Source organism: Betta splendens, chromosome 17, assembly GCF_900634795.4.
Source record: "Betta splendens chromosome 17, fBetSpl5.4, whole genome shotgun sequence".
Classification (NCBI taxonomy): Eukaryota; Metazoa; Chordata; class Actinopteri; order Anabantiformes; family Osphronemidae; genus Betta; species Betta splendens.
The window spans coordinates 11,557,582-11,583,319 of record NC_040897.2 but is presented as its reverse complement, the minus strand read 5'-3'; the positions used below and the strand labels follow the sequence as shown (position 1 = coordinate 11,583,319).

At 46.7% G+C, this 25,738-nt stretch overlaps 2 protein-coding genes and 1 long non-coding RNA gene across 3 annotated transcripts; 2 read left to right on the top strand and 1 right to left on the bottom strand.

The window, feature by feature from the left end:
* The first annotated feature begins 990 nt into the window (after positions 1 to 990).
* LOC114844491 (corticotropin-releasing factor receptor 2) lies at positions 991 to 18,991 on the top strand. The gene is made up of 12 exons (XM_029131908.3): positions 991 to 1,339; positions 1,430 to 1,549; positions 12,271 to 12,356; positions 12,718 to 12,824; positions 13,455 to 13,572; positions 13,644 to 13,797; positions 14,892 to 14,952; positions 15,031 to 15,103; positions 15,376 to 15,461; positions 15,855 to 15,990; positions 16,316 to 16,357; positions 16,790 to 18,991. The coding sequence occupies exons 1-12, from the start codon at positions 1,219 to 1,221 to the stop codon at positions 16,928 to 16,930; spliced, it is 1,245 nt and encodes a 414-aa protein (XP_028987741.1). The 5' UTR covers positions 991 to 1,218; the 3' UTR covers positions 16,931 to 18,991.
* Positions 18,992 to 22,229: 3,238 nt separating this feature from the next.
* On the top strand, positions 22,230 to 25,473 carry LOC114843912 (uncharacterized). Its single transcript, XR_003783655.3, has 3 exons — positions 22,230 to 22,440; positions 23,665 to 23,836; positions 24,169 to 25,473. It is a non-coding gene; the product is annotated as an uncharacterized LOC114843912 (long non-coding RNA).
* myl13 (myosin, light chain 13) lies at positions 22,901 to 25,612 on the bottom strand. Its single transcript, XM_029130750.3, has 5 exons — positions 25,473 to 25,612; positions 24,219 to 24,246; positions 23,749 to 23,898; positions 23,426 to 23,599; positions 22,901 to 23,330 (listed from the first exon to the last, which is right to left on the bottom strand). The coding sequence occupies exons 1-5, from the start codon at positions 25,578 to 25,580 to the stop codon at positions 23,224 to 23,226; spliced, it is 567 nt and encodes a 188-aa protein (XP_028986583.1). The 5' UTR covers positions 25,581 to 25,612; the 3' UTR covers positions 22,901 to 23,223.
* Between the last annotated feature and the right edge of the window lie 126 nt (positions 25,613 to 25,738).

Below are 25,738 nucleotides of genomic sequence, written 5' to 3'. Positions count from 1 at the left end.
CCGTATTCACACGCTGAACTCGACGGCGTGAGTTACGCATGGACGAGGACGCGATGTGAGCGCTCAGGGTGCTGGAATGAGCTTTGTGTGGAGGCTAAGAGGGAGAACAAGCCTCATGGAGAAAAGGTCATAGCTCACGTTTAACCAGCAAACAGCCGCGGTATTAGTCTCAGTGATAAGGAGCACGTGACATGGTTCATTCAGCAGCTTCAACATCTTGGGCTTCAAATGTTAAACCAAACATGTCATCAGTGTGATGTTATTACAGGAATTTGTAAATGTGGCTGTTAAACACCTGCTGTCACATCAAAGTGAGGGAAGTGAGGCTTTTCCTTTAAAATACGCTAACGTGATGAACTGACAGTCACCCTCACTCTTTTCTAAATCCACGTTCACTCAAGAGTAAAATCCATTTCCGCTCCACAGATGAAGTAATGGCGTGTGCAGTCAGACTGTGTTATTACAGCCGCAGTGAAGGGCTTGTTTGTGTTTGGGCCTCGCTGACAGGTGTGAAACACAAATTGTGCAGGGATCTTATCAGTCACCGGCTCTCACCTGGAAGACAGCGCACTTTGTTTTTCCCGCTGTCTCTTCCGATGTTTACATTGATGCGTATTTAACCGTTCTGAGCAGATATAATTGTGAGGCAGACGTGGAAATTGCTTGATGTTTGCTCAGTGTCACAAAACACTTAGGGAGAAGCTTGGAGGCGACATGACAAAGGAAACGGTGACACAGTGAGGTACAAACACCCGGCCTAAAGTCAGTTTGAGTTTTTCATTATTATCAGCTTTTATGTAACCAGATCTTAACCTTAGATTAACTCGCCCCCCAATTTAAAACAAACAACACAAAACTCAAGTTTTGCCTAGTATCGTCAGCACATCCGGTCCATCCACCGTTATACTGCACGTGCCATATGCGCGTTTGCTTCCGCTCCGGCGCTCGCGCGCACCCCAAGCGCGCGCGCGCGCGCGTGACGTGCGGGTGGCAGGTGTGAAATGTCAGCGACACGGCCGCCGTCTCTCGCCGCGGCACGTGGGTGAATGAGCGCACGCGCGGCTCCGATTGGTCAGGCGCGCGCGCTCCCAGCGGGAGAGCAGCTCGCTACTTGTCGCCGCTGTTCGCGCCGCTCACAAGCCCACGAGCAGCTCCGGGCTCCGCGCGCCCCTCTCCCGTCCGCCTTGGAATTAACCCAGTGTTCCTCAACGCCGCGCCATGGACGCTACCATGTATCAGATCATTTTCGGAGAGCTCGGGGACCTTAACTGTAGTTTGGTGGACGCTTTCCAAGACACTTTTTTGGAAAACGCTTCGCTGTCATTGCTGAGCACTGACGGTAAGACGGGATTTTCCTCGTTCGGCGTCTCGCAAAACGGAAAACTACAGGCGCCCACGTTTTATTTCCATTCTTTCGTTTCATTGCAAGGTGCGTATTGTAATGCCACGACCGACGAGATTGGAACGTGCTGGCCGCGCAGCATCACCGGGAGGATTGTGGAGCGGCCGTGCCCGGAGTACATCAATGGAGTCAAGTACAACACCACAAGTAAGCTAATGGACCGTCATCAGAAAAGTTCCTTACCAGCGGCTCTGTTTGTCTGGAGAACGGTGCATTTATTTATTCTCACTGTCTTCATTTTTGCAGAAGTTAAATAAAACACTGACACTATGCCCTAAAAACGTGCAATATATAGTTATTGTGTATTATTTTATAATTTAAAGGACGACACAAGCCTGAATCGTCGAATTAGTGAATAATTACTTGGTCCCATTTGTGGCGCGATGAGCTCCCTGCTGTTCTGTAGCAGTAATATCGATGATCATTACACCTTCTGTCACTGGAACAGCTGCACCACAATGAGCTCCGCTGTGCGGCTAAAAGGACGAGGCCGCTCCCCAGCGACCCGAACCACAGCCGTCTCTGAGGCGACGTCGGGTCCCGGTGGCCAATTATCAGACTGAAGGGAGCTGGACAATGTGGCAGCACCTGGCGACGTCCGCAGCTGGAAACAAAGCGGCTCCCGGCGCTCATTCTCACCGTTTGACTAGTTTTTGCATGTGAGATTTGCTCGACAAAGTATGATTTCCTGGCCTCCTCGGTGCAAAGTTGAAGCAGGAGGTCTCCTGGGTATTGATTTTTTTTTTTTAATCAGCTTCACTTCAACATCCGGTCTTATCATAAAGTTGCAGTCAAGTCCCATGTGCCAGGAATTTTAATGCTTTTGCCTTTGGATTTAATAACATGCTGAACCGGTGCTTTTCAAGTGCTGGCTTCAGAGACGCAGAGCGACTCTAAACAGACACCGAATCAGCCAACAGTTCTGCCGAGCTGCGAATCACACCAACACGGCCGCATTATGTAACTCTGTTAATCACGGGACTCGGAGAAGTTGACACGGGGAGGGAAAAGTCAATTACGGCGCTATTCCACCAAACGCGGCGCTGTACAATAACCGCTGCACCGCCGGGAGCGCGAGCTCGTCCACGCTTTAACACAGCTGTTATCTCTGTAATAGGCTCAGGTGTAGTGTTATTACTCTCACTCACTCGCCTCCTGCTGCCCCCCTCCCTCCCCCCAGCTCCTCTGCTGCTCATTCTTGGTTGGACCGCGGACCGTTTGGATCCACTCAGTGCGAAGCGCGCAGGCTCTCGCCATGACAACGTGCGCCCAGATCTCCTCCGGTGCACATCTCCGTTCGTCTCCTCCGCTGCGGAGCGATGGGCCGCCTTCGACAGGCCGGCGATTGGACGTTGTGGGGCGATTGCAGCAGAATATTCAGTGGCTGCAGAGGGTTCAGATGCAAATGCACGAGGAGTGCTGATGAAGCCACTGTGTTGACGCGCGTGAGGCCTTAAGCAGGACACAACAAAAGCATATGGGGGAAATGAAGTCGCATTACTGAATGGAATAAAACAGGTGACAGATGTTTTTGTTCCCTCGAGTGAGATAATTGCTGGGATCCGTCTTCCTGACAGCAGCTTTGACGAGCAGTTACAAGCGAAATGTGACTTTGCTTCAGCCTGAGAGGGCAACGGCGTCGCCAGCCAGCGATTAGTGTGGGTTTGTGTTGGTTGTAACGCGCCCGCTCGCGTCGCTCCGGCTGCGTTCAAAAGCCATTCGTTCGTCCAAGCAGGGATGGACCCACGAACGGCAGCTGTCTGTCGTCACGTATGGAGGTGGGAGCCTCAGTGCAGAGCTCGCTTCCCTCCCTTTGAAGCAGCGTAAGCGTACAGTATGTGGATTAGGACGGGAGCGCACACGCGGTGGTCTCCTGGTGGAAGCTGATTGCGTTGGGATGAGCGTTTTCCCCTTTTCCAGCCGTCACGTCTATGCGGGAACAGACAGGAAACAGAAGCAGCGTTGGCACCTTTGAGTCGCTTCTTCATAGACACAATGGCTATGTTGGGATTTAGTGACACTAAAAACAGACCCCCAGTTTAAGACAGTGGGGAAGTTAGCGCCGCCATCCTGCTGAGTCACAGTAGCAGCTGCCACATGCAGGCACAAATACAAAATATGTCAAATTACAAATCAGGCCAGACTAAGAATAGAAGCGGGCCCGGCCTCACACAAGCAGGTGTTAATTAACAGAGAGCGCTTCAAAAAAATGGATTGAGACAATTAATTGATGCTAGTGAACAGGACGTCTGTGACACAGCATCGTGTCGCTGTCACATGGAGATGGATGCGATGCACACGTTGACCTTGTCCTGCTGTCGGGTTAAATAAAGCAACGGGGCGGCTGTGCGTTGAAGGCACGGCCGCGGGCTTCGTCCTCCCGCTTCTTGGACACTGGATGATTTACTCACAGTGCGGTCACCCGCGCGACCTTGTCGGTGCTCAGACGCCGCTTAAAGTCGGCCAGTGGCTCCGTCCGTGTGCAACGACTCGACGCCCGACGCAGACTTAACGCGCCCGCGACGGTGAGAAGCTGTAAATTCTGTTTTCATTTCGTCAAGCGCGTATAAATATTAATGAGATTCTCTGCCGAGCGCGGCTTAAAAGGTTTATGCATTTTTAAACCTCCCCGTGTCCCTTTTGTTGCCGCATTTATTTGCTCCCGCGCTCGACATGCATCACGGGCGCCGGGATGCAGACGTTAGACGCAGTTTAGGGCCTTTGATCGTCTCTCCTTTGCCGCGGCATGTGATATATCTACGGTGAGGCCTCGGGCGCCAGCTTCACAGCGCTGCGCATGAATCACGGCAACAGTGAAGTGTCAGTTTGGCAAATTCGAGTTATACCTCCGTGACCTGTGTGTGTGTGTGTGTGTGTGTGTGTGTGTGTGTGTGTGTGTGTGTGTGTGTGTGTGTGTGTGTGTGTGTGTGTGTGTGTGTGTCTGTGTGTGTGTGTGTGTGTGTGTGTCCTGGAGCGTAACTGTGATGATTACATTGTGTCGTTGGCAAAGCCCCCCCCCCCCCCCGTCACAGAGGAGCCGGATGCCCGGCGTGTACCTGCCTTGTCAACACGGCTCAAAGTCAGGATCACTGTCTCCCCAATAGAACGTTATCGATTCTCTTATCAAGATTAATAAAGTCGGAGACGTATTAGAGATGTGGCGCGTTTACGGTTCAGAGGGCAGCGCCGGGGAGCGACGCGCCGAGGATAAAGAGCGAGGCCTCATTTGAAGTCAGAAATGAGCCTCAGAGACGCGACGAGAGGCTCGGGTTCAGGTGGTGACGCTTCACAAAGTCTCTAAGTCTGTGAAGTCGCAGCACACGCTCCCGTCTGCAAGGATTTATTTCTAGGGTAAATCTCTTTCCGGAGACCTGTGGGCACAAATATTTTAAAAGTCGCTGAAGATAATGGCGTAGTTGTGTAACAGGCTGAAGTAGTTCCCCAAGCAGTGTCAAAGAAATTGTTCCGCTTGTCAAGAGCTTAGTCAGTCAGAGCCCTGTTCCATCAGCACGAGCTAATGACTCACCAGCATTTACCACTGGGGCTTAATGACAGTCTAAATGAGTGTAATACCGCTTTACGTCTTCTCATCAGCGAGCTGTCATGTCCCCAGCGTTTATACTGTACCCAACCTCCGCTTCCGCCTTAAAAGCTGAATGAACGTCAGGCAGCGCAGGGCGAGATTCGCGGCAGCTCTGGGCATTTACGAATCGCACAACATTCGCTCTTGGGGCAGTTTCTCCTGCTGCGGGAATCATGCTTTCCTTCTTCTGAAGGCCCCTCCTGCAGCGGCGGGAGCCCCCGTGAAACCTTTGATCCGAGACTGGGTGAGAGGTTAGTCAGTCAGCGGATTCAGGTCAGCGCGTGTGGCGAACGTTTCACCAGCCATTTCACACCGGGGCCCTCTGGGGGGTGCAATCAGCGCGCGCACACACACACACACACACACACACACACACACACACACACACACACATACACACACACACACACACACACACACACACACACACACACACACACACAGTGGACTCCAACACACGTGGAGGCTGTTATTAATTACAGAGCAGCTTCCTGTTTCATTTTAATCATTAAAGTCCTTGTGTGAAACAGGAAATCTAATTTGGACGTGAACATTTCTTGACAATAACCGCCAACCCTGGACCGGGTACTTCACCTCCATCTCAAATTGGTGCTTCAGCACATTAGAACTCGGAGAACCCGCTCACTTAAAAGCCTTAACATCCCTGCTCCTGGTGACCAAGGTAACTGTGCTGCTGCTTGTGCCACGGCTGCTCCTGTGGCTTTGTCAACAAAAACTAGTTCCCTTAAAGTCTAATATGCTCCACTGTACCCACATTATTTACTGCACTGTAAAAATGAACCGCTTTGCTTATTGTTAATTGTTAGTGATGTGTACAGTAAATCCCAAATGTACTGGAGATGAGATGCGTCAATGGCACGTCACACAATATAATACTAATCCTCATAAACAGATTAGTTTATATGATATACTTTTATATCATCAGCTGGCCGCCGAAGGCTTTTTTCACAGTATCGTAATTGGGAAGATGCGATTTGAACACAGTTTCAAGCTGCATCTGATGTTCTGCCAGTGTCTGGCTGCACTCAGCCAGCTCATAATGTCCACTTAATTTTATGGAAACGTCAATATCGTGGTAAAATTCTGAAAAGTGAGGGGATAATTAAATGTGACAGCGTTCTGTAATGTGCTGTGATTATCCAGACACTCTGTCCTTCCTGTTTGACCTGTGAGCTCCCTCTGCTCTCAGGCTTGAAGCGCACGTCCTTTTGTTCATTTCTCTTTCTTCATTACAGCTGTGAGGTGTCACTCATTGTTTTTCTTGTCTCCGGGGGCCACAGGGACAAAGGGGGGGGGGGGGGTTAGGAGCCACAGCTGTGAGTAGAGGAATGCCCAGCAGCTCTTCCTGCGGCTCCGCTGGCATTTCTGCTTCGGCGGCTCTTCTGGAGGCGCAGTGCTCTTCTGAGCCGTTCAGGGGTTCCCCCTGAACAACAGCGCACACACTGCTTTTGATTATTAGCGTTGGGTGCTTGTGCGACGCTTGTACGACACGTGCAGTGAAGCCACTCAGACATTCAGATCATTTGGAACTTGCTGACAGAAAATGTATATTATTTTGTTACAGAAAAACATCTGCAATTTATACAGTAGGAGGACACAGGACTCTCTCTCTCTCTCTCTCTCTCTCTCTCTCTCTCTCTCTCTCTCTCTCTCTCTCTCTCTCTCCCTCTATGCATGTATCCAGCTGTTCCAGCCGAGTGACTCTGAAACCCAAACAAAACCTGACCCCCTCCTCTGAGTTCAGCGGAGAAAAGTCCCTCTCTAGTCCTTTAAGGTTCATTAAAGTTTGACTTCAGGGCACATTTATATTCTTCACATAGTCAAGCAGTACATTAAAGCTTATGTCACGTATGCACACATGTTCCTCCTCCCCTAATTTAATATATAAAATTCAATAAACCATCCCAAGTGTAATGAGAGTGTCACTCATGATCCTCCCATCTCTCCTGGGGAAAAGAAAATCCTGTACATTCTGCTCAGGCACATCTCTACAATTGAGATTTAAAGTGGATATAAAAATGTTATGAGCAAAGATAAAAGAGATGAGTTTTTAGCAACCTCATAATCTGCTGACATCCTGATTCAATGTATCTTCAGATTCAGATATTCTCTTTAAAGTGGCCTGATTTCCATAAGGTTCTCTAGCCTCTGCTTTGCTTGGGAAGTTCAAAACACCGCTGTCGCAGCCGAGGCAGTGCGTTGGAAAAAACGCTGTCTCCTTGACACGAAGCAACATCAATAACGCCTAATCACACTTTTCATCGTGTTGACAGTCTGAGGTTCAATGAAATGCGTCAAGTCACTGTTGGGCTGGAATCAAAGAAAACAAGGCTAAACTTATAACAAGATTAATGTCCTCTCAGCCACCATCTTGCTTTAAGCTTAATGCTCACATTAAGCCTGCTAATATACTCAATCACACCCTTTTTAGGGGCTAATGGCTGCAACAGCGCTAATATGTTAACGATCTCGTCCTGGTTCAAACAATTATGAATAGAAACCCCTTCAGTAACTCAAAGTAAGCAGTTACTCCCTCTGTGGATGGAAACTCAGCTTATTTCACAAAGCTGGAGCCCATCACCTTCAGCATCTATCAATGTAGTACATACAAGCGTGATAATGAAAGTTCAGTGTTACTGAAGGAGCAGGTTTCAAACCTCTTTTTCTTAATCCTTGGTCCAAAGCATCAGAGCAGATTCTCTGTCAGGCTGACCCTGCTAGCATTGTCTCAGCGGAGGCTTGACCCGGGTTCCCGGGTGTGTTTGGGTGTCTGCCGCCTCGTCTCCCGCTGCCACCTCAAGTGTCAGCCACAGGAGGAGCCCGACACAGAGGCTCGCTGTCGCCGTGGGAGATGAGCGGGGCCGGAGTGGGATGCTATTCTGTCAGGTTCCCTGCTCTTAAAATCTGGAGCCGCTTGTTATCCAGCTAAAATCAGCAGTCACATTAGCTATGTATATATGCCATGATCAAAATAGACTCCTGTAGAGGAGAGGGGGGGGTCGCCTCGTATTGTCAGAAACATTTCTGCGCGTACCACCAATGTGGTATGACACAGGAAAAAAGCTTGAATGTTTTTCTTCTGGTTATTGGTTCCCTCGGGTTCTTCCGTTTTTAGAAGCAGCGTGTGTCCAGATTTCACAGAGCAAACAGATGACAAATCAAAGTGCTTCTGTTGAGGGCACGTTAGGGGAGACACGCGTTACGGTGACAGGAGTTAACCGTCCCTATCCGTTGGAGTATTTAAGCTAATTCCTGATTGAAGCCAGGGGTCAAAGGCACGGATGCAGATGTGAGAGTATCACAAAGCTCCGACGAGCGTCGTCGTCCAGGTTTTCAGTGTCTCCCTCCGAATATGTCACTGTTTTTGGGTAATCCATTCATTTTGTGGCACAAGCGCTGATGACTGCAGAGAGGCAGCGGCTTTGTTTTGCTCTGAAAGGGATCAGCACCTCTGACAAAACGTGGCGCCGAGTGAATGTGACAAGGACAGGAGAGATTTTCTGTGGAGCAGCTTACAGTAGCTGCGTGTTGCATTTGACGAAAGCCCGGTCAATCGCGGGCTCGGGCACAGTTGGATTTTAATGTTATGCATGCAAGCGTTGGCAGTTTGGACTCGCAGGAGGCTAATACATTATGATCGCTACCAAAACAGGACATAAATATATGATTCTTGGAACCTGGAGGCTATCCTATCATTACTCTCCAGATAGGGAACAGTTGGAGTTTTCCATTACCGCTTCAAGGGAACGCATTCTTCCTGCTTTGAGATGTGATTTTATTTTGCAGAAGCCTATCACAGGGGGATTCAGATGTGTGTTTTGTGCAAACATATAATTTAGGCTTTTTTTCCTCCATGCCGGATGAGTGTGAAAGGGAAGAATGGGGTGTTTTCCTTTGCAGTGATAGAGGTGAGCTTAAGTCACTCACTTTGTGCAGGAGAAATGGCCTTTACTGTCCTTCAAAAATAAAACCGGGGTAGAGTTTGGATTTGCTTTTCGTCTGCTTGATGAAAAAAACCAATTCACATAGGAGGATATAGATGACAGGAGAAAGATCAGGGCCAGGTTTCAGAGGAATAAATTAGAGGCTAAGAGTGTAATTTTATAATTAGTCCAAAGAGACATCATGAATTGAAGAATTCAGCACTTCGCACTGATGCTACAGAACCAGAGACGGTGCCTTAATTGAACAACAGTAACAGCTGGTGGGTGTTGGGAGCGCATGGAGTGTGGGCGTCTGAGGTTCACAGGCTTCAGGCCACGCTGCACCGGGGGCAGGGAGCGAAAGACGCCTCCCGGGATGAAAGCGAGACACGCGGCGATCAATTCTCCATCACACCGTCTCACCTTTGACCCCGCGGCCTGGAAGCGACCACGTCAATCAGCGGGATGCGCGGCGACGCGTGGGCGGAGGGCGAAAGCGCGGGGCCGAGTGGCGCTCATCGCGATTAGTTCACGGCGTGACAGCGGGAGCGGGCGGCGGAGGCGCCAGCATTAATCTTTAAAGGGACTCGCTTCTGTCTTCGGACATGCATTTTTTATGCTGATTGAAAAGCCTCCGCTCGCTCGCACTGATTAGCCAGCACGGCGCTTTAAGCATCGCCTTGCTCCAGCGCCACCCGAGGACGCGTCACATAAAACGGGCCGAAAACACGGACAAAAGCACCGGCGGCTTCCTTTGCAGCGGCTCATTTCGCCGCTCCTGCCTCTCCTCGCCTGTGTGAGTGTGCTGCGCTTGTAACGAAGCCCCGAGGCTCCAGCTTCAAGCTGAGATGAGATCAACTCCACACCTTCGCTGCTGAAGCCATAGTTCACCTTTCTGCCCCCGACCCATTGTTAGTGGGTAGAATGGAGTGTTTACTTCATAGCTCCTACTTGTTAATCCCCTCCATCCACCAATGCTGTGGACAAGAGCATTTCATTATCAAGTTGAGCTTAAAGGTGCATTTGTTATATTCGTGTCAGTCTTGTTTGTATATATAATTGACTCAGAGATTCCATCTTTGAGCCCATGTGTTTTCCAACTCTTTCATTCGGACGCCGTCACGTCCTTCTAACCAGCGCGGCCCATTTGCATCTGCTGGACTTCTGCGCTCATATCCTGTCCTGCCCTGTGATGTCTGTGGATGTAATAAAGCAGCTTTGCTCCAGTTCCTGCTGCATAAATGAAATATCAGACTGTAATGAGCTGCGAGATTCTCATAGTATGGCCTACTTTACTTTGTCCTTGGCTCATGAAATTAAATTTCACACAGCTCGGAGGAAACGCTGCCCGAAAACCAGCTCAGGTGCGCGACTCGCATGCCTCACTCCGACATATTATAGCCTTTCATGTTTACTACAAATCCAAACTCATTCCAGTGGAAGTGGCTGTTTTTACTGACGTGGTGACAAAACAACTGAAACCCAGCGGCTCGCTCCTGATAAGTGCTGAGCGGGAGCTTAGGGCTTGGAGAAGTCCTATCAGCTGTGCCACTCATAGAAAAAAAAACAACCTCCTGGCAGAGAAGTAACAGCGAGCTAAAGAGACAGATGACAAAATAAAACTCAGAGCAATCAAACAGCAAACATACCAAAGCAATCTTACAGTGCCGTAAGGGGGGAAATGTAATATACAGTACTGGTGGCCCTGTTGCACAGCAACTATCAGCTGGAGGAAACAGGCAGAGTCCAGCAGCACAGACTGCTACCGTGGGTCTGACAACAGATTATTTATTTTAAATGAAATGATTTAATCAATGATGTTTTAAGCCCTTAACTGAAGTACGACTTATACATGAACAAGCCAAGCTGAAGTTAATGGGCGTGTAGTAATTCAGAGCTCACTTCCACATTCGGCAGTAACAAACGAGCTCCCCGTCTCCTAATGCCCGAACAGTCATATGGTTTTGTGGAGATATTTATGCATCCAAGAAAAGCAAGACAGTTGGCAGGATGAGCAGCAGAGGCGGTGGAACACAGATCCTGCACTCCCCGTGCGTCTGTGCACCGGCGAGTGAAGTCAGCGCTTGCTTACAGCGCTATTAGCACGTTACACCGCAGACAAACTTGGAGGCGACTGAGTCATTAAGTGATTCTATTTAAAAAAAATAAAAAAGAGAACGTGATGAGAGCAGCTTTATCGTGCATAATGCACAGATGGAAGGAGAGAAACGTGCTCCGGCTGCAGCGGCGCCTTGAATCGGTCCTGCTTTGGTGGAACGGCGCTCAGGGACGAGAGGAGACGCGTCATCGTGTCAGAGCGCTTCCACGTCTGACGTCACATTAGGAAGCGGCACGCGGTCCCATGCACTCGCGTTCCTGCCTGAACGAAGCAACGACCCTCCTTCAAAACGTCGTCCTGTCACGGTTGCTCGAACCCGCTCGGGCAATTTTTCGCAAAGTTAAACGAGCGACTGTTGGATCCTCCGCCTTGGATGCTTCTGCTCCGTCTCAGGGGCCACGTTCCGATTTGCTCTGTGCTGAGCCCAAACGGTGGAGGATTGGGATTTTCGCCTCCTGAACGCGGAGCGGAGGAACGGGCCGGTCACAAAGGAGCCGGGCCTGTTGTGAGCCGTGTTCGTCTGCTTCACTCTTTCTAGCTGCCACAAGCAGTTTGCTGCTCGCCGCTCTCCAAACAACAAATGTCACATTTCATAGTGTGCCTGTGCACTTGAAGTCAAGCTGCTGCCACCGCTTCAAGACCGACTGTTTGGAGACGGATGCTTCCCACACATTCAAAGTTAATTGAATGAATGAATTAATACATATCTCAGCAGCTGTGGGCTTAAAAGTATCTAAAGGTCCAATTATAGAGGAAAATAACCTTTACACAGGTTTTTATTTTTTGCTGCTCTTTTTCCACCCGACTCTTTCTGTGTTTCCCCGTGTTAAAGAGATAAAGAGCCCACTGAATGCACGGCGAGGAACAGGAAAATGAAACATTTCTCTCAAAGTTGATTATGGAAAAGCGGGGTTTTAAAAGATATGCAAATAAAGCGACAGATTAAGGAGCTTTGCGTTTCCCCGTCATGCATAAAAATGCGTATTGCTGCATTGGTATTCTGCGCCCGACCCAGACTGATAGTCGTTCTCAACTTTGAACTGAGCTCTGAAGAAATTACAAACCCTTCACGCCAACCTCACCGCGGCAGATATGTAGGCGCATGCTCCGGCGCTGACTCGGCTCAGGGAGGGGAAACAAACAGAACCTCGGAACGTGTGGTGGAATGAAAGCGTCTTTGAAAGCATCGCTGCCATGCTGCTGTGTTCTCCTCCTTCCACAGGGAGCGCCTACAGGGAATGCATGGACAACGGCACGTGGGCGCTGAGGAGCAATTACTCCAATTGCGAGCCCATTCTGGAGGAGAAGGTGAGCGAGGCGACGCGGGCGGCGGCCTGACGATGACGGTGCAGCGTTCCAACACCACGCGTCTATGTGCAGACACACAAACAGACACACAAGTGCAGCCCCTGCCGTACTGTACGAACACGTCCCGAGGCCCCGTTGAATGTAACGACCTGATTACTTCCTGCCACGTCTCCTGACTCGGGGTATTTCTGGGCCTTGCTCCATTTCCTCGGATAATTTCAGCTGCAACATCTGAAGCGTGTCAATGTCGGCTGCGTTCGCTAAACGTCAGAACAATGAGACCTACAGTAACTGCACATAGAGCGACAAACAGCGTCTTCTGTCTGTTGAATGTAAAGTGCTGTGCATGTTGTCGTTGCAGAGAAAATACCCAATGCATTATAAAATAGCGCTGATCATCAACTACCTGGGCCACTGTATCTCTGTGGGAGCTCTGGTGGTGGCCTTCATTCTCTTCTTGTGCTTAAGGCAAGTACAGAAATAGTCCCCGTCCAAATGCGTCCTCTGCATGAGACCTCGTATGAGACAATCAGGAAAATTTATGTAATATTCTCAGACTACTTATCATTACTTCGCTTATGTCAGATGAATGGATCTGTGCTGCACAGCTCAGCTGGCGCCCTCAGACTAAGAAAGGCATAATGTGCATTTCAAAACACTCCTTTATCCAGGCTGCTTTTCATGTCCTGCTTCCAGAACACGCACGGAAAACACTAAACAGTCCCAGCTGTGCTGTGCACTAGAGTTTGATCAATGCAGGCTCCTGATGCAAATATTGATTTCTTGAGACTGAAGAGTAACATCGTCAGCGTTGTGTTTCGTGAAGGAAATCTCTTCACGGACAAATGGGGTTTAACCCACTGGAGGTTGCTCCCGGCGAGCTCTGCTGAAGCCGAAACTCGGAGCCTGACGAACGCAGCCATTAAACCTTTAGTGGCACTTCACAGCACAATAAGTAAACATGTCTCAAAGCCCAGCTAGCAGTGGAAAAACCACATCCACAGAGCAGCTAATGTCCCAGAAGAACCCTTTTAACACGTGCAGGACGTCTCAGGAAGCCAATTTCAATGTATGACAGTAAAATGTGTCTCTGTCCAGGAGCATTCGATGTCTGCGAAACATCATCCACTGGAATCTGATCACCACCTTCATCCTGAGGAACGTTATGTGGTTTTTACTCCAGCTGATTGACCACAATATCCACGAGAGCAACGAGGTAACGCCGCTGAATCAAACACAGCAGCACAGCGGTGAACGGAGGATCCCAAACGTGCGCTTGTCTTTCAGCCCTGGTGTCGACTGATCACCACCATATACAACTACTTTGTGGTGACCAACTTCTTCTGGATGTTTGTGGAGGGCTGCTACCTCCACACCGCCATCGTGATGACTTATTCAACGGACAAGCTGAGGAAGTGGGTCTTCCTCTTCATCGGATGGTGTGAGTATGCTGACGCTGACGCTGCATGAGTTAATCCTGTATTTCTTTTGATTGGTTCTGCAGTTTGGACTTTTGTCACGCCTCTGTGTTCACACTTAAAGGTGAACATTTGCCTGAATGGCGTCGCTCCACTCAGCTGCCTGCTGTAAGCGGCGTGTGGTGAGCAGGTGAAGCGGAGGGAGACGCTTCTATAAGCTGCTCATTCTGTGAGAGGAGCAGCAGCCGAGTGTGGAAAATGCCATTTTCTGTGCTCGACTGTGCAGCCAGAGAATGAGATGTAGCGCGTACAGTAGCACATGTCCCACTGTGGACGCATCTATTATGGATGCTCACCTTGGCTTTACTGTTCGAGGCAGCTGACGGAGCTCCGGGCGGAGCCATTACGGCTCCGCATCCACCCAGTGACTGATGTATATGTGATGAACCTGCGTCGCTTTGCAAGGAGACGAGCTACAGTACATGTACAGTACACGCACAGTACTGCAGGTCAGGTCTAACTTAACTGAGCCTCTGCAGGTACAGTGATTCCCTGAGTTGATGCAATATGTGTCAAGAATGAATAGGAGCAGTTACCTTTGTGCAAGAGTGCCACTAAATCTTCATGTACTTATATTAAAATAAGATAAAAAAGACTCGTAGCAACGGAGAGGTCCATTTTTGAAGACATTTAGAAATGAGCGTGTTCATCCTTTATGTTTTCTGTTTTTTCGCTCAGGAAGCTTGATTTCTCATTGTGCTGCTGATATTAGTGCGAAGAGGCCGATAATTAGAATTCGTTAGAGGCTAATGGAAGGGAGGCAGATTAAAAGTGTGATCCGCCACAGGCCCGGTGACAGCTGAGGTCGAAGTAGGTCTCGACCTGAATTCTTGCAGCTCCGTTAAAGGTCACTTCACAGATCCTTTCACTTTCATTAAAAAAAAGCAGATTTACTGCTTTTTTCTACCTACACACACAACAGCTGAAGATGTCTTGTCTTGCTTAAATGTTTTCACCTCATCTACAGGTTTAGCTTTATTTTGTCGGATGAAACAGAACTAATTCACATTTGGATCAGCTGCATCAGTTTCTTTATTAACAGCTTCCTGTCTTACAGGTATTCCAGTCCCTATTATAGTAGCCTGGGCCATTGGGAAGCTGTATTATGAAAATGAGCAGTAAGTTTAAAGCTTCATAAAGTTCCACTGTTGCTGATCTGGATGTTTTCCTGATTTTTTTTTCTACTCCGTCAACAGATGTTGGTTTGGAAAAGAGCCTGGGAAATACATGGACTACATTTACCAGGGCCCAGTCATCCTGGTGCTCCTGGTAAGCTAACACGCGTGCTGAGTGGTTTCATAACGTGAGCCGTCTCCATCGTATGTCTGGCGGGAGGCGGCAATTCTGAAAACAAGGAGCGATTTCATAGAAACTCATCCACTGGTGTTTGCGTGCGAGGAAGGGTCCTTGTCTTGTGTTACAGTGCCCTGCGCCTCCTACTCAGCATTTAATGAGCAAAGCTCGAAAATTACATTTCACTGGAAGCTTTTAGCACAAGGATGAAACCTAATTACCTGTTATGTGTCATCTTTTTTTTTTAGATAAACTTTGTTTTCCTCTTCAATATAGTGAGAATCCTCATGACCAAACTAAGAGCATCAACCACATCTGAAACAATACAATACAGGTGAGTTGATTTGGGGTATGACCCACATTTATGCGGCAGTGACACCATCTTTAACCCGGCCGGTCAAGGCAGACGGTCGCCCGATTGAATCCTTGTTAGAAATAAGGAGTTTTTTTATGTTCTTGTCATATTTATAGTTAGTTCATGTAAAACGTTGCTTTGATGCAAACTGAGCTAAATGTGAAACATAATGGTTTCAACACGCTGGCAAAGCAGAGCAGGATTCATAATGCATATATTTATTTCATATACCCATTATCTTTATACTTCATCTCTGATGTGTTGCTACTGTGGTGGGTGAGACACAGGATCGCACTCGTTCTAAAATCATCTCAGATGGAAACTGGGTTCTTATTATAGCGGCTTTATCCAACTTTCTTCCTGTCTCGGCAGAAAGGCGGTGAAAGCGACGCTGGTGCTGCTGCCCCTGCTGGGCATCACCTACATGCTCTTCTTTGTTAATCCGGGGGAGGACGACATCTCGCAAATCGTGTTCATCTATTTCAACTCTTTCCTACAGTCTTTTCAGGTGAGAAGAAGAGGCTGTGGCTGAAGCTACAGAAGCCCACACACACACACACACACACACACACACACACACACACACACACACACACACACACACACACACACACACACACACACACACACTGTATGAATCATGCTGCATTTCATCGCACTCTTCTCTGAGGGTGACTTGTTGTTTTTGCAGTTGCTCTTTCATAATCTTTTCATCTTCTTCTCCTAAATTCATGACTAAGTGGTAAAGAAAACATTTCTCTTCTCTTCACGAGTTCAGGAGGACCTGTTTATTATTCCTGCCGTGTTCACTACTTCTGGTTTCAATTCTGCAGGGCTTCTTTGTGTCAGTGTTTTACTGCTTCCTCAATGGGGAGGTGAGTTTTCACTTAAGACTTTCACTATTTAAGAATGTAATTAAATGCGTTCTTCATAAAGGTGCAAATGAGCTTTTTATATTTTTCGTGGTTTAGCTCCTTGTTATAAATTTTACTAAGCTCAGATAAGTGGAGATATGAGCAGCCGTTTTTTTATTAAAAAAAACTATAATTACTAGAGTTCCAGCTGTTTGAAAGTCATTTATGAGTAATTGTGATTTAACCTTTGCAGCGGAGCAGCACTTACTGTGGGATTTATCCCACTATTTCTTGGACTATCATTTAATGCAAGTTCAGAATTTAATATTAGCAGTAAAAGGAAGGTTTGGAGTCCAGCAAGTTGTTCTCGAAGCAATAGAAAATCTTTATTATTGGTGATTTATTATTACTACACGCAGCCCAGTGTTAAGACTGCTCCTCGCCCCTCGTCAGGTCCGTTCCGCCGTCAGGAAGCGCTGGCATCGCTGGCAGGACAACCACGCGCTCCGGGTGCGAGTGGCCCGGGCCATGTCCATCCCCACGTCTCCCACCAGGATCAGCTTCCACAGCATCAAGCAGACCACGGCCGTGTGACCCGCGGGCGCGGCCCACTGTCATTTCCAGCACAGCGACCTGGGGAACAGACTTTTATTAGTTTTTATCCAGCAGTGAACCCGTCCACAGAACGGACCCATTCCCCTGGAAGCCACGTTCAAAGTACACAAAGGATGGAGAGAGTCACAGTAAGTCATGGCTGAGTTTTCCTTGAGTCGTTGTCATCATCAAACTGAATGCTGAGAAGTTGTTCGGACCAGAAGTACCCGCTCAGTGAGACGAGCGTTTTATACAAAGAAGCCGTTTAAATAATGTCCTTGTTGCTCCTTTCTATACAATGTTGAGGTTTTGTCTCGTACTGTGCTACTGTAAATGTCGTTGAACTTCTTTATCTTCTTCATCTGTCTGTTCACCGCTCTTTTTTATTCTCCTTTTTCTTTTTTTTTCTTTTTTTTAAAAGCACTTTCAATGAAAGCTTGCTTTTAAACAGGATTATTTGTTGGTGTTATCTTAGTGGAAAGCCGTTTACAGTATGTGATGTACTGTATATATTAAGTGCCATGCATGGGTTTATTATGCAAGCCCAGTGGAAGCAGATTAAATTGATTTGGCTTGGTGAAATCTTTCCCATAATGAGCGTTTCAAGAGAGAAGGAGCTTGATGAAGAGAGCCCTGTTGGCTTCTCTAAACACACGCTCCGGCTGCTCGATGACCATTACTGGGAGAAAACCGTGCATCCACAATGGCGGATTACAAAGAGCTTGTTGTGTCTGACACGTGGATCAAGAGAGCAGGGGGAAATATTTGCTTTGAAAGGGACAATGGAATAAGTCTGAGCTTAAGCTTTGCTGCAGATCTTGCTGTGTGTGTGTGTCCCTGCGTTCATGGCAGCAGTGCTCGTAGCATCTAATGGTGCACATCTCGCTGCTTCTTTTGTGACTGGGCGAAAGCAGACGGCAGTAAGTACAACGGATGCCTGCTCCTGGCAAACATCTATTCTAGGACATATGCACATATATATTTTCTTACTGATAAAAGTTGAGTCACCAGATAACTGGAGACTGGAGCTCGCTTGGCGCGTTCCAAAGGTTTAGTGACATCAGAAGCCTCCATCCTGTACATAACATATTCCTACAGTACACGTGTTTTTGAGAAAGTCTAAAAGCATGTAACACATTATGGGAGATCTCTCCGGGTGCTATGTGGGTTTTGTAATAGCTGTTTCTCCATGTTTTATTATCTAAGCCGCCACACACACACACACACACACACACACACACACACACACACAAACACACACACACACACACACACACACACACACACACACACACACATATATATACAGTCGATAATATGTAACTCTCCCTAACCCTTAACCCAGAATAACCCAGTCATGTTTCTTTTAACGAAAATGTGCAATATAATATAATTTATTTAATTTATCTTTGTAGTTTATCTTTTCACATTTTAATATAATTTGTTACAAAAAGTTATAAAGTAATATAGAATATTAAAAAAAAGACAAAAATATTTAAACTGTGCATACATGTACAGTAGGTAAAGGTGTTGTGGTACCACATCAAGCAAAGTATTTTATGATGTTGTTCTAAAATATACACTTCATATTTTTTTATTTTATTTTTACAAATGGCAAACAACAAAGGCCCACAGTTACAGACCAGAGATGAACTTTTATATCACAGCTCTGACGTAATTTATCGTCGTCTTTGCAGCGTTCACAGCCTCATTATGTGACATCACGACAAAAATGATCGTTACTGGGAAAAGAAAAGTGTTATTTTTCTCAAACTCACCAAAGAGACAAACACCTTTTCTTGCGTCTTTTCCTGTCTACATACTGTGTTCCTATTCCTGCCACTAAACTTTCCAGACCAAAACGTGTTGTTGTACATGATGAAGTGTGATGTAACGTGTAACTGTACATTGCAGATCTTATGGGGAACTAACCACGCTGCCTTACGAACACAAGGAAAGGCTACGGTCTCATTGTGATGCTGATACGTGTATATTGTACATTTGAAGATGTAATGGGTGAAATATTTCCATTAAAGCGGTACTTATCATTTTTGCCCTTTGCTTTTGACGTTCAAGGCCTCATTATTTCATGAGAGCATGCAAACATTAGTCATCATTGTTGACAGGAGATTTTAAATCAGTTGAGCAGCTTAACATTCACCACAGATCACACTAAACGTTTACGTGGGTTCATTACGCCTCTTATCTCCAGCACTGCATTAAATATTGCAGCACTCCATGAATGACTCAGTCAAATAATTATTCAAATGTATGTAATGTATGTAATGTGGTTTTCAGCGATGCCCTCAGAGAGTTGCTGCTTGTTTTTGAAATATGAATGTTAATGAATTTCAGGTTGGGGAGTGAGGTGGAGCACGAACCTCAGGAACTATGATGGGCTAAAGGTCCCCAAACGATTAGCCAGGATGCTGATGCTGCCTAACAGAGACAGTCATTGCTCTTGATGGCTGTCAACAACAGGAAACGGCAGCAGAGACGTCCGGCGCTGAGGCAGAGTCCAGAGGCGAGCAGCACTTCTGTGAGGCTGCAGTAAGATGCATTTTACCAGTCATTAGCTCTGCTGAAAGCAAATGGCACAGCAACCTGAAGCTGCCTCCAGTCTCCAGGGGCTTTGTTATATCTAATACGGAGATGATGTGCTTCCTCCCCTCTCACAAAAAAAAAAAAAAAAAAAACGAACGAGGCCCCAATTTTCACTATAACTTGAAACACACAAAAGCAAAATTAAGGAAATTAAAGAGACCAGAAAAGCGTTGGCGCTGGCTGTTTTTCTGCCATTATGCTGCCCATTATCTGCAACTGAGACAAGCCAGGTGACAATGGACGCCATGTTTCGCCTTAGAATTCCTTGATAATCTTGCGATGTCATTGTGTCCTGCATAGATTAAAAACCCCAGCTAGCCCCGAACACGGTCTCCGCTCCGTTTCACAGCAGATCCAGTTTTCATCTCTTTGAAAATTAAATTTCTGGCTGTGTGAATGGAGACTTGCCAAAAGGCTCCAGGTTTGTCTCATTGATTAAAAACACATCCTCCCAGAATCCATGTTGCTTGTCAATATGAATCATAGCTAATTCCAGTCTGAGCTGGGAAACGAATTCATCATCTGCACGGTGTGACACACACGGAGGCGCTCCGTCTAGTTAAACACAGGAACCACCAGCCGTCCTCACACCCAGGAGGCGGATAAACTGCTGCAAAGCCGAATTCTACATCCTCAGTCCAGATACTTCAGACCACACACAACTTGTGCAAACTGGGAAATGTACTGTAGGATCCAACTTGTTTTTCATCTTAACCAAATGTTTCCCGCTTCCCCAGTTTACAGGAAATGAAACAGATTAGTAGGTTTGAGTTGCGCAGGGGTGAAGTAATTGTTGGACCTACCAGCCTTATTTATCCCACTGGTTACCGAGTAAACTGCTCCGGCAAGGTTGTTACGGCACAATCATCACTAATAGGAAACATCATACAATTTATGCCTTAATTAAAGTATGGCACTCTGCATGTGAGCGTAGGTTAAACTGGAAATCGTAGTTTAATAGAACAATATACAAAGTCAAACAGTTGGCCAATAAGTATGCAGAGCGACTGCTGGCGTTAATATCGCCTAATGAATTTAATCAATCAAGCCAAAGCAAAGAAAGTAAATGAGAGTGTTTTATTTCAGCGTTATATTTCCTCTAAAGATGAGCCTCTGGCAGCGGAGGACAATTAAAATGCTCTCGAACAGGAACAGTATCGCTTCTTACCTGGAATCGCATCAAGTAAATTATTTCATTATGATACAGCCGCTTAACTGAATTACTGCAGCTCCGCAGCCGAATCAAAATATCCCAGCAACCGTCATCTGGGGCCGTCCTCGAGGTACGGTGGGAAATTGACTGTGCAGAAATAATGACTCAATATATAACCTGCCGCTCAGGCCGGCGCGACTGGAGAGTTGACTAACACAGATAAGGTGATGTGATGAAGGTCATGGGACCAGTGAGGAAGAGGAGCTTAAAGAAGCCATTTGTATTCACGGCGACGATGATAATAATGATAGAAATACATCCAGATTGATTCTGCTCATACGGTGGCAGATAATCTCAGTTCAAAGCCTTTTTCAAAGAGTTTGGCCACAACGTGGTCTAATTGAATGACTTAACCAACTTTAAGGACCCTTCAGGGGAAATGCATGTAAATGGTTTCCTCAACGTGCAGTAAAACACTTGACTCACATCATGAACACAGTTGTTGGTGTTTTTAGTAACTAACATGTCACCTCGGCAGAAAAAAGGGCCTTATGATGCAAATCAGACAGCTGTTAGCGCGACAACCAACCACAGCGACTAAACGGTGCAATGCAAATCCATCACATTCAGCTGTGTGAGCGTTTTGACTTATTTCACTTCACCAGGAAACTTGAGTTTGAAAAAGAAAGAGCGAGAGAGAGAGAGAGAGAGAGAAAGAGAGAGAGAGAGAGTGGGTTTATTGAAAGACCAGACGTGAGTCAATGCGTGTTTTTGATTATTCAAGGGAAAGCTTGAAGCATTTATGTTAATTGCTGGCTGATTATGAGTCTTTCTGAAGTGTTGAGGGATGGATATTCATCAGCGGTAAGGGTGTAACTCTACCACTGCTTGAGTCAAATCGAAATCTGATTTTGAACTAGATTGTGAGTTTGGTGAAGAAAATACATGCGGTCGCTGAAAGCAAACCGTGATCGCTGCTTCAAGAAGGCTCACTGTGAGTAAACAATCTATCTAACAACACAAAAGGACGAGGAAAAGTTAGAATTGGGCGCAGAAAGAAAAGAAAACACGCATCAGAGACACAGCCAGTAAAAAGATGTGAAAGTGCTGTGTGTGCTTGTAAAATTAACTTTTTTAAAAGGACAAATCTCCCATATGTTGTGACATCATCATCAGCGTTACCTCCTTAAGCCACAGTGGATCAGTGACCAACTTGTGGACTGAGCATCAGGACGGTTTGGTTTCATCAGTTCCACTGCAGCCTCACACGTCTTCTACCATTTCTTTAGATTTACACTTTCATGCGTTTCTTACAGCTCCTCTGCTGCAGAAGTGGTGATGTGTTGCCACCTGCTGGACGCTCAGCTCAGTCCAGTATTTGTAGACGTCACAGTTTCTGTCTCCGTTATTGCATCACGTCTTCTGGAGCTATTATGTTCAGGCCTGTTATTCAGTGCCTTTAGTTTTGCTGGAGACGAATCGACGAACGATCAGGAACAACATTGACTGTTCTCAGATTTTTACCCCCCTAATTTGCAGGCTGCATTTACTCAAAGGTCTCCAAGTAATTCCCGTCAACGTCGCGTGTAGTTTGTCCAACCCTCTGTGAGCCGTAAACGCACCACGGAGCTATCAACTTGTGTGACGTCAGCGCACAGCCCCGGAACCAAGTATAAAACCGCGCAACTCTTGGCTGTTCGAAGACAAAGTGTGGAGCGCGAGAGCCCCGCCTCCCTGAGAGCACGTGCAACAGGTGAGCGGCCGTGTGTAACCGCCTCCGGGTTAAAGTACTGTAGCTGCTCTAGGTTCTGGTGTCAGGTCGGGTTCGGTATATTGTACAGTACTTAAAACACCGCAGGGCTGTTGCACAAAACTAAGCTGCGAGTTGAAGTTCTCCTGGTCGCATGAAAACAGGGTCAATTAGAGTGAGATTTATGTGTGGTGTGTGTTGTGGTTAACCGCTAATTTAGGCCAGACAGAAGATTAAATTAATAAATTATGGAGATTTATTCTGTGGGTCAGAGCAGGCGGAGATCCAGGATACAGGAGTTCTAGTGACTCGTCTGCTTTAGCTGCCTGGAGTTGTTTACAGGTTACATATTCAGCTGTAGGTTATGCCCACAATATCCACGCAGGGGACACATAGTAATATTTATAATAATATATAAAGTATAATGTAGAGGGAAAGAGGAGACCAGGACTGGAGCTTTGAATCTGATGAAGGAAACATTCTTCTTTTAATCAAGAAAGTCACGAACGATCCTTGAGTCTGTGTGAAACAAATACTGTAGAATCTTATGGGAGCAACGGCGCCCTCTGCTGGTCAACCAGCAGATGTACAGTACTACTACCACAAATCACCTTCACAACTACATCCATTTATTTAAACATTGTGTACTTTTTCAACATTATTATAAAGCAAAAAATACAATTTACTTATAGAAAGGGAAATTTAACATGAGGTTAGTAATTGACTGGTTTGATGCTGCTCATGTACATGGTTGTACTGTAGCACTAGATTTTCTTTCTTTTTTTTTTAAGATGCCATAATGTATTTTACAAAAGCTTCATAATTGATGCATCCATTGGTGTCTTCTTGGTTTTGCATTAGCTGCTCTACTTCATCTTCCCTCATCTTTTCACCTGTTGCCCATAAGATGGAGAGAATAAACACAGTGTGAGCTCTGTAAGACCCAGAATAACGAGTGCTACTTCTGCACGACCACAGTCCATCTTACCCAGTGTAGCCAACACGTGCCTGAGCTCGGCTCCCATAACTGTGCCGTTCCCCTCCTTGTCAAACACCCGCAGGCCCTCCACGAAGTCTTCGTACGTCCCGCGATCCTTCGCCTTGCAAATGTACTGGTGCATGGGCAGAAACTGGTCAAAGTCCAGCATTTTGCTCTGCATGTCTGTGGGAGAACACGCAGGATGAACAGTTGTAGCTTCTATTTGAGCTCTTCATTGTGTTTAACAGATGCTGACTTGGAGCCAGAGAATCAACATAATCTAACATCAGAGTCATCACTGATAGGACACCGGCGCTGTGCACGTTGCTGACCTTCAGCTTTGGGTTTTCCGAGGACGTGCATGATCTCAGCGTTCGTAGGGTTCTGGCCTAAAGCCCTGATGAGGTCACCGCACTGGGCGTAAGTGATTTTCATCTCGTTGGTCGGTGTCCTGTCAAACAGCTGGAAGGCGTCTTTGAAGTCTGCGGACAAACAGGAAAGCGGGTTTGAGTCTGTTCTCATCGTTGTGATACTGGAGCTCACGCAGAGTACGTGAGGGGAGGCCCTGAAGACGATGCCTGTGTATTAAAATAGTGCAGTATAATGATGTCTGACAAAACAGACTTTGAGACTCCTTTCAAAGGGATCAACTTGGATGGATTGAAGTTAAAATAATTCCGTGCAGAAGTGCTGCATCATCACCTGTTGCTCATCATTTCTCACTGATGTTTTTCCGCCCTCTCTATAAATAGCTTTGACTCCGCGAGGCAACAAACGACAACTGTAAAAACAGCCCCCTTACCCTCGATTTGCTCCGGGGTGAATTCCAGCTGAAAAGAGAGGATGCAAACAAGGAGGTTAGTTGCTGCATCGTTTCGGGAGGACTAGAGCCTTACAAGTCGAGTAACATCAGAGGAATTCTATTTAAAAACCACATAATGAAGGTGTGAGTGCGGCTGCCGTGACTTTGCCCCCACCTTCCTCTCATCATTCCATAAGATTGTGTTACAGCCTGCATTGTTTATCAGTGACCTTGGGTCTAACACCCCCTTATTATAGTCAAATACTACCAGCTACTGGTGGATTAAGCGTATTTTTAGATCTAATGTGTAGAAAGAAGCTTTGTTGCTGTAGACACCAGGAAGGTCACAGTATTCACAGCCTAATGATTTTCTCCGCTCTATAGTTACATCAAGACTTTACCAGCTCCTACTGTACATTTTTATATTTGATGCGTTGATCCAAGTCTGAAAATAAGTGGTTGTTCTCACTACTCATGGCAAATGTTGACTATTTATAATCCATGTACTGTATGTTTTGGACTGCGATCAAATGGCATCTTCAGTTTCTGTCTCCGAACCGCAGCCTCTGCATGAAGCTTTGTCAAATATTATCCAAACACTTATCTGAGCGTGTTTAAAGACGGATGGCGATGGATATAATTATCTGTATTTTTCTTTCTCCTGGTTTTTCCACCCATTTTGCCCTCAGAGGAATGGTGTGGGTGGTCTGCTCATACTCAGACATAATGAAAATCATATTTTGTGGCTTTAACCGTGCTCCATTGTGACCGAAGGGCTCGTCCAACCCTCGAGAAAACATTTCTCCGCCGAGAGGAGGCCGAGTCAGCAGAAGATCTTTCCATGATGTCTGGTATCAGCTACTGTAGTCTGCCTGAGCCCCAGTAAGAAGTCACAGCTCCTTCAACTGCAGTGATGCAAAATGTGATGAAAGGCTGGAAATATTATTCGATGGAAGACAGAGAGAAAGATATGAATGTAGAGTGCAGGACAGGATAATCCTCCTCTGCTTGCACTGCCCAGTTTAGGACACTTGGGGTCTCTGATGCTCTTTAAACACAGTGTTAGTTGGTTACCACTGCACCGTTTAGTGAAATCAAATTTGTATTATTTCCTTTTAATAGACTGTATTTAATTATTATACAGCTCTACGTTGTCAGTTCAATCCCCAGGGAGATTAATAATTTGTTGTTAGAAGTTTAACACAACCAGTCTTGATTGAAATGCTTTAAAGTCTGCCGCTGCGTGTTCTTTACCGTCACCGATGCGGGGTCAAACTCCGGGGTCTTGGGCCGCTCTGGCTCGGGGGGTTTGGGAGCCGCCGGTGCTGCGGGTTTAGGCTCTTCCTTCTTTTTAGGGGCCATTCCTTAGAAGCACTCGGGAGGAGGACTGACACTGAGGGGTCCGACGCGTCAGAGGCAGGTCCATTTATCCACTGCCCACAGGTGTCATCAGCCTCCCCCTCCCAGCGCCCACCCACACTGCCAACAATAGGGGGAGGACTATAAAAGGACATGCCTTT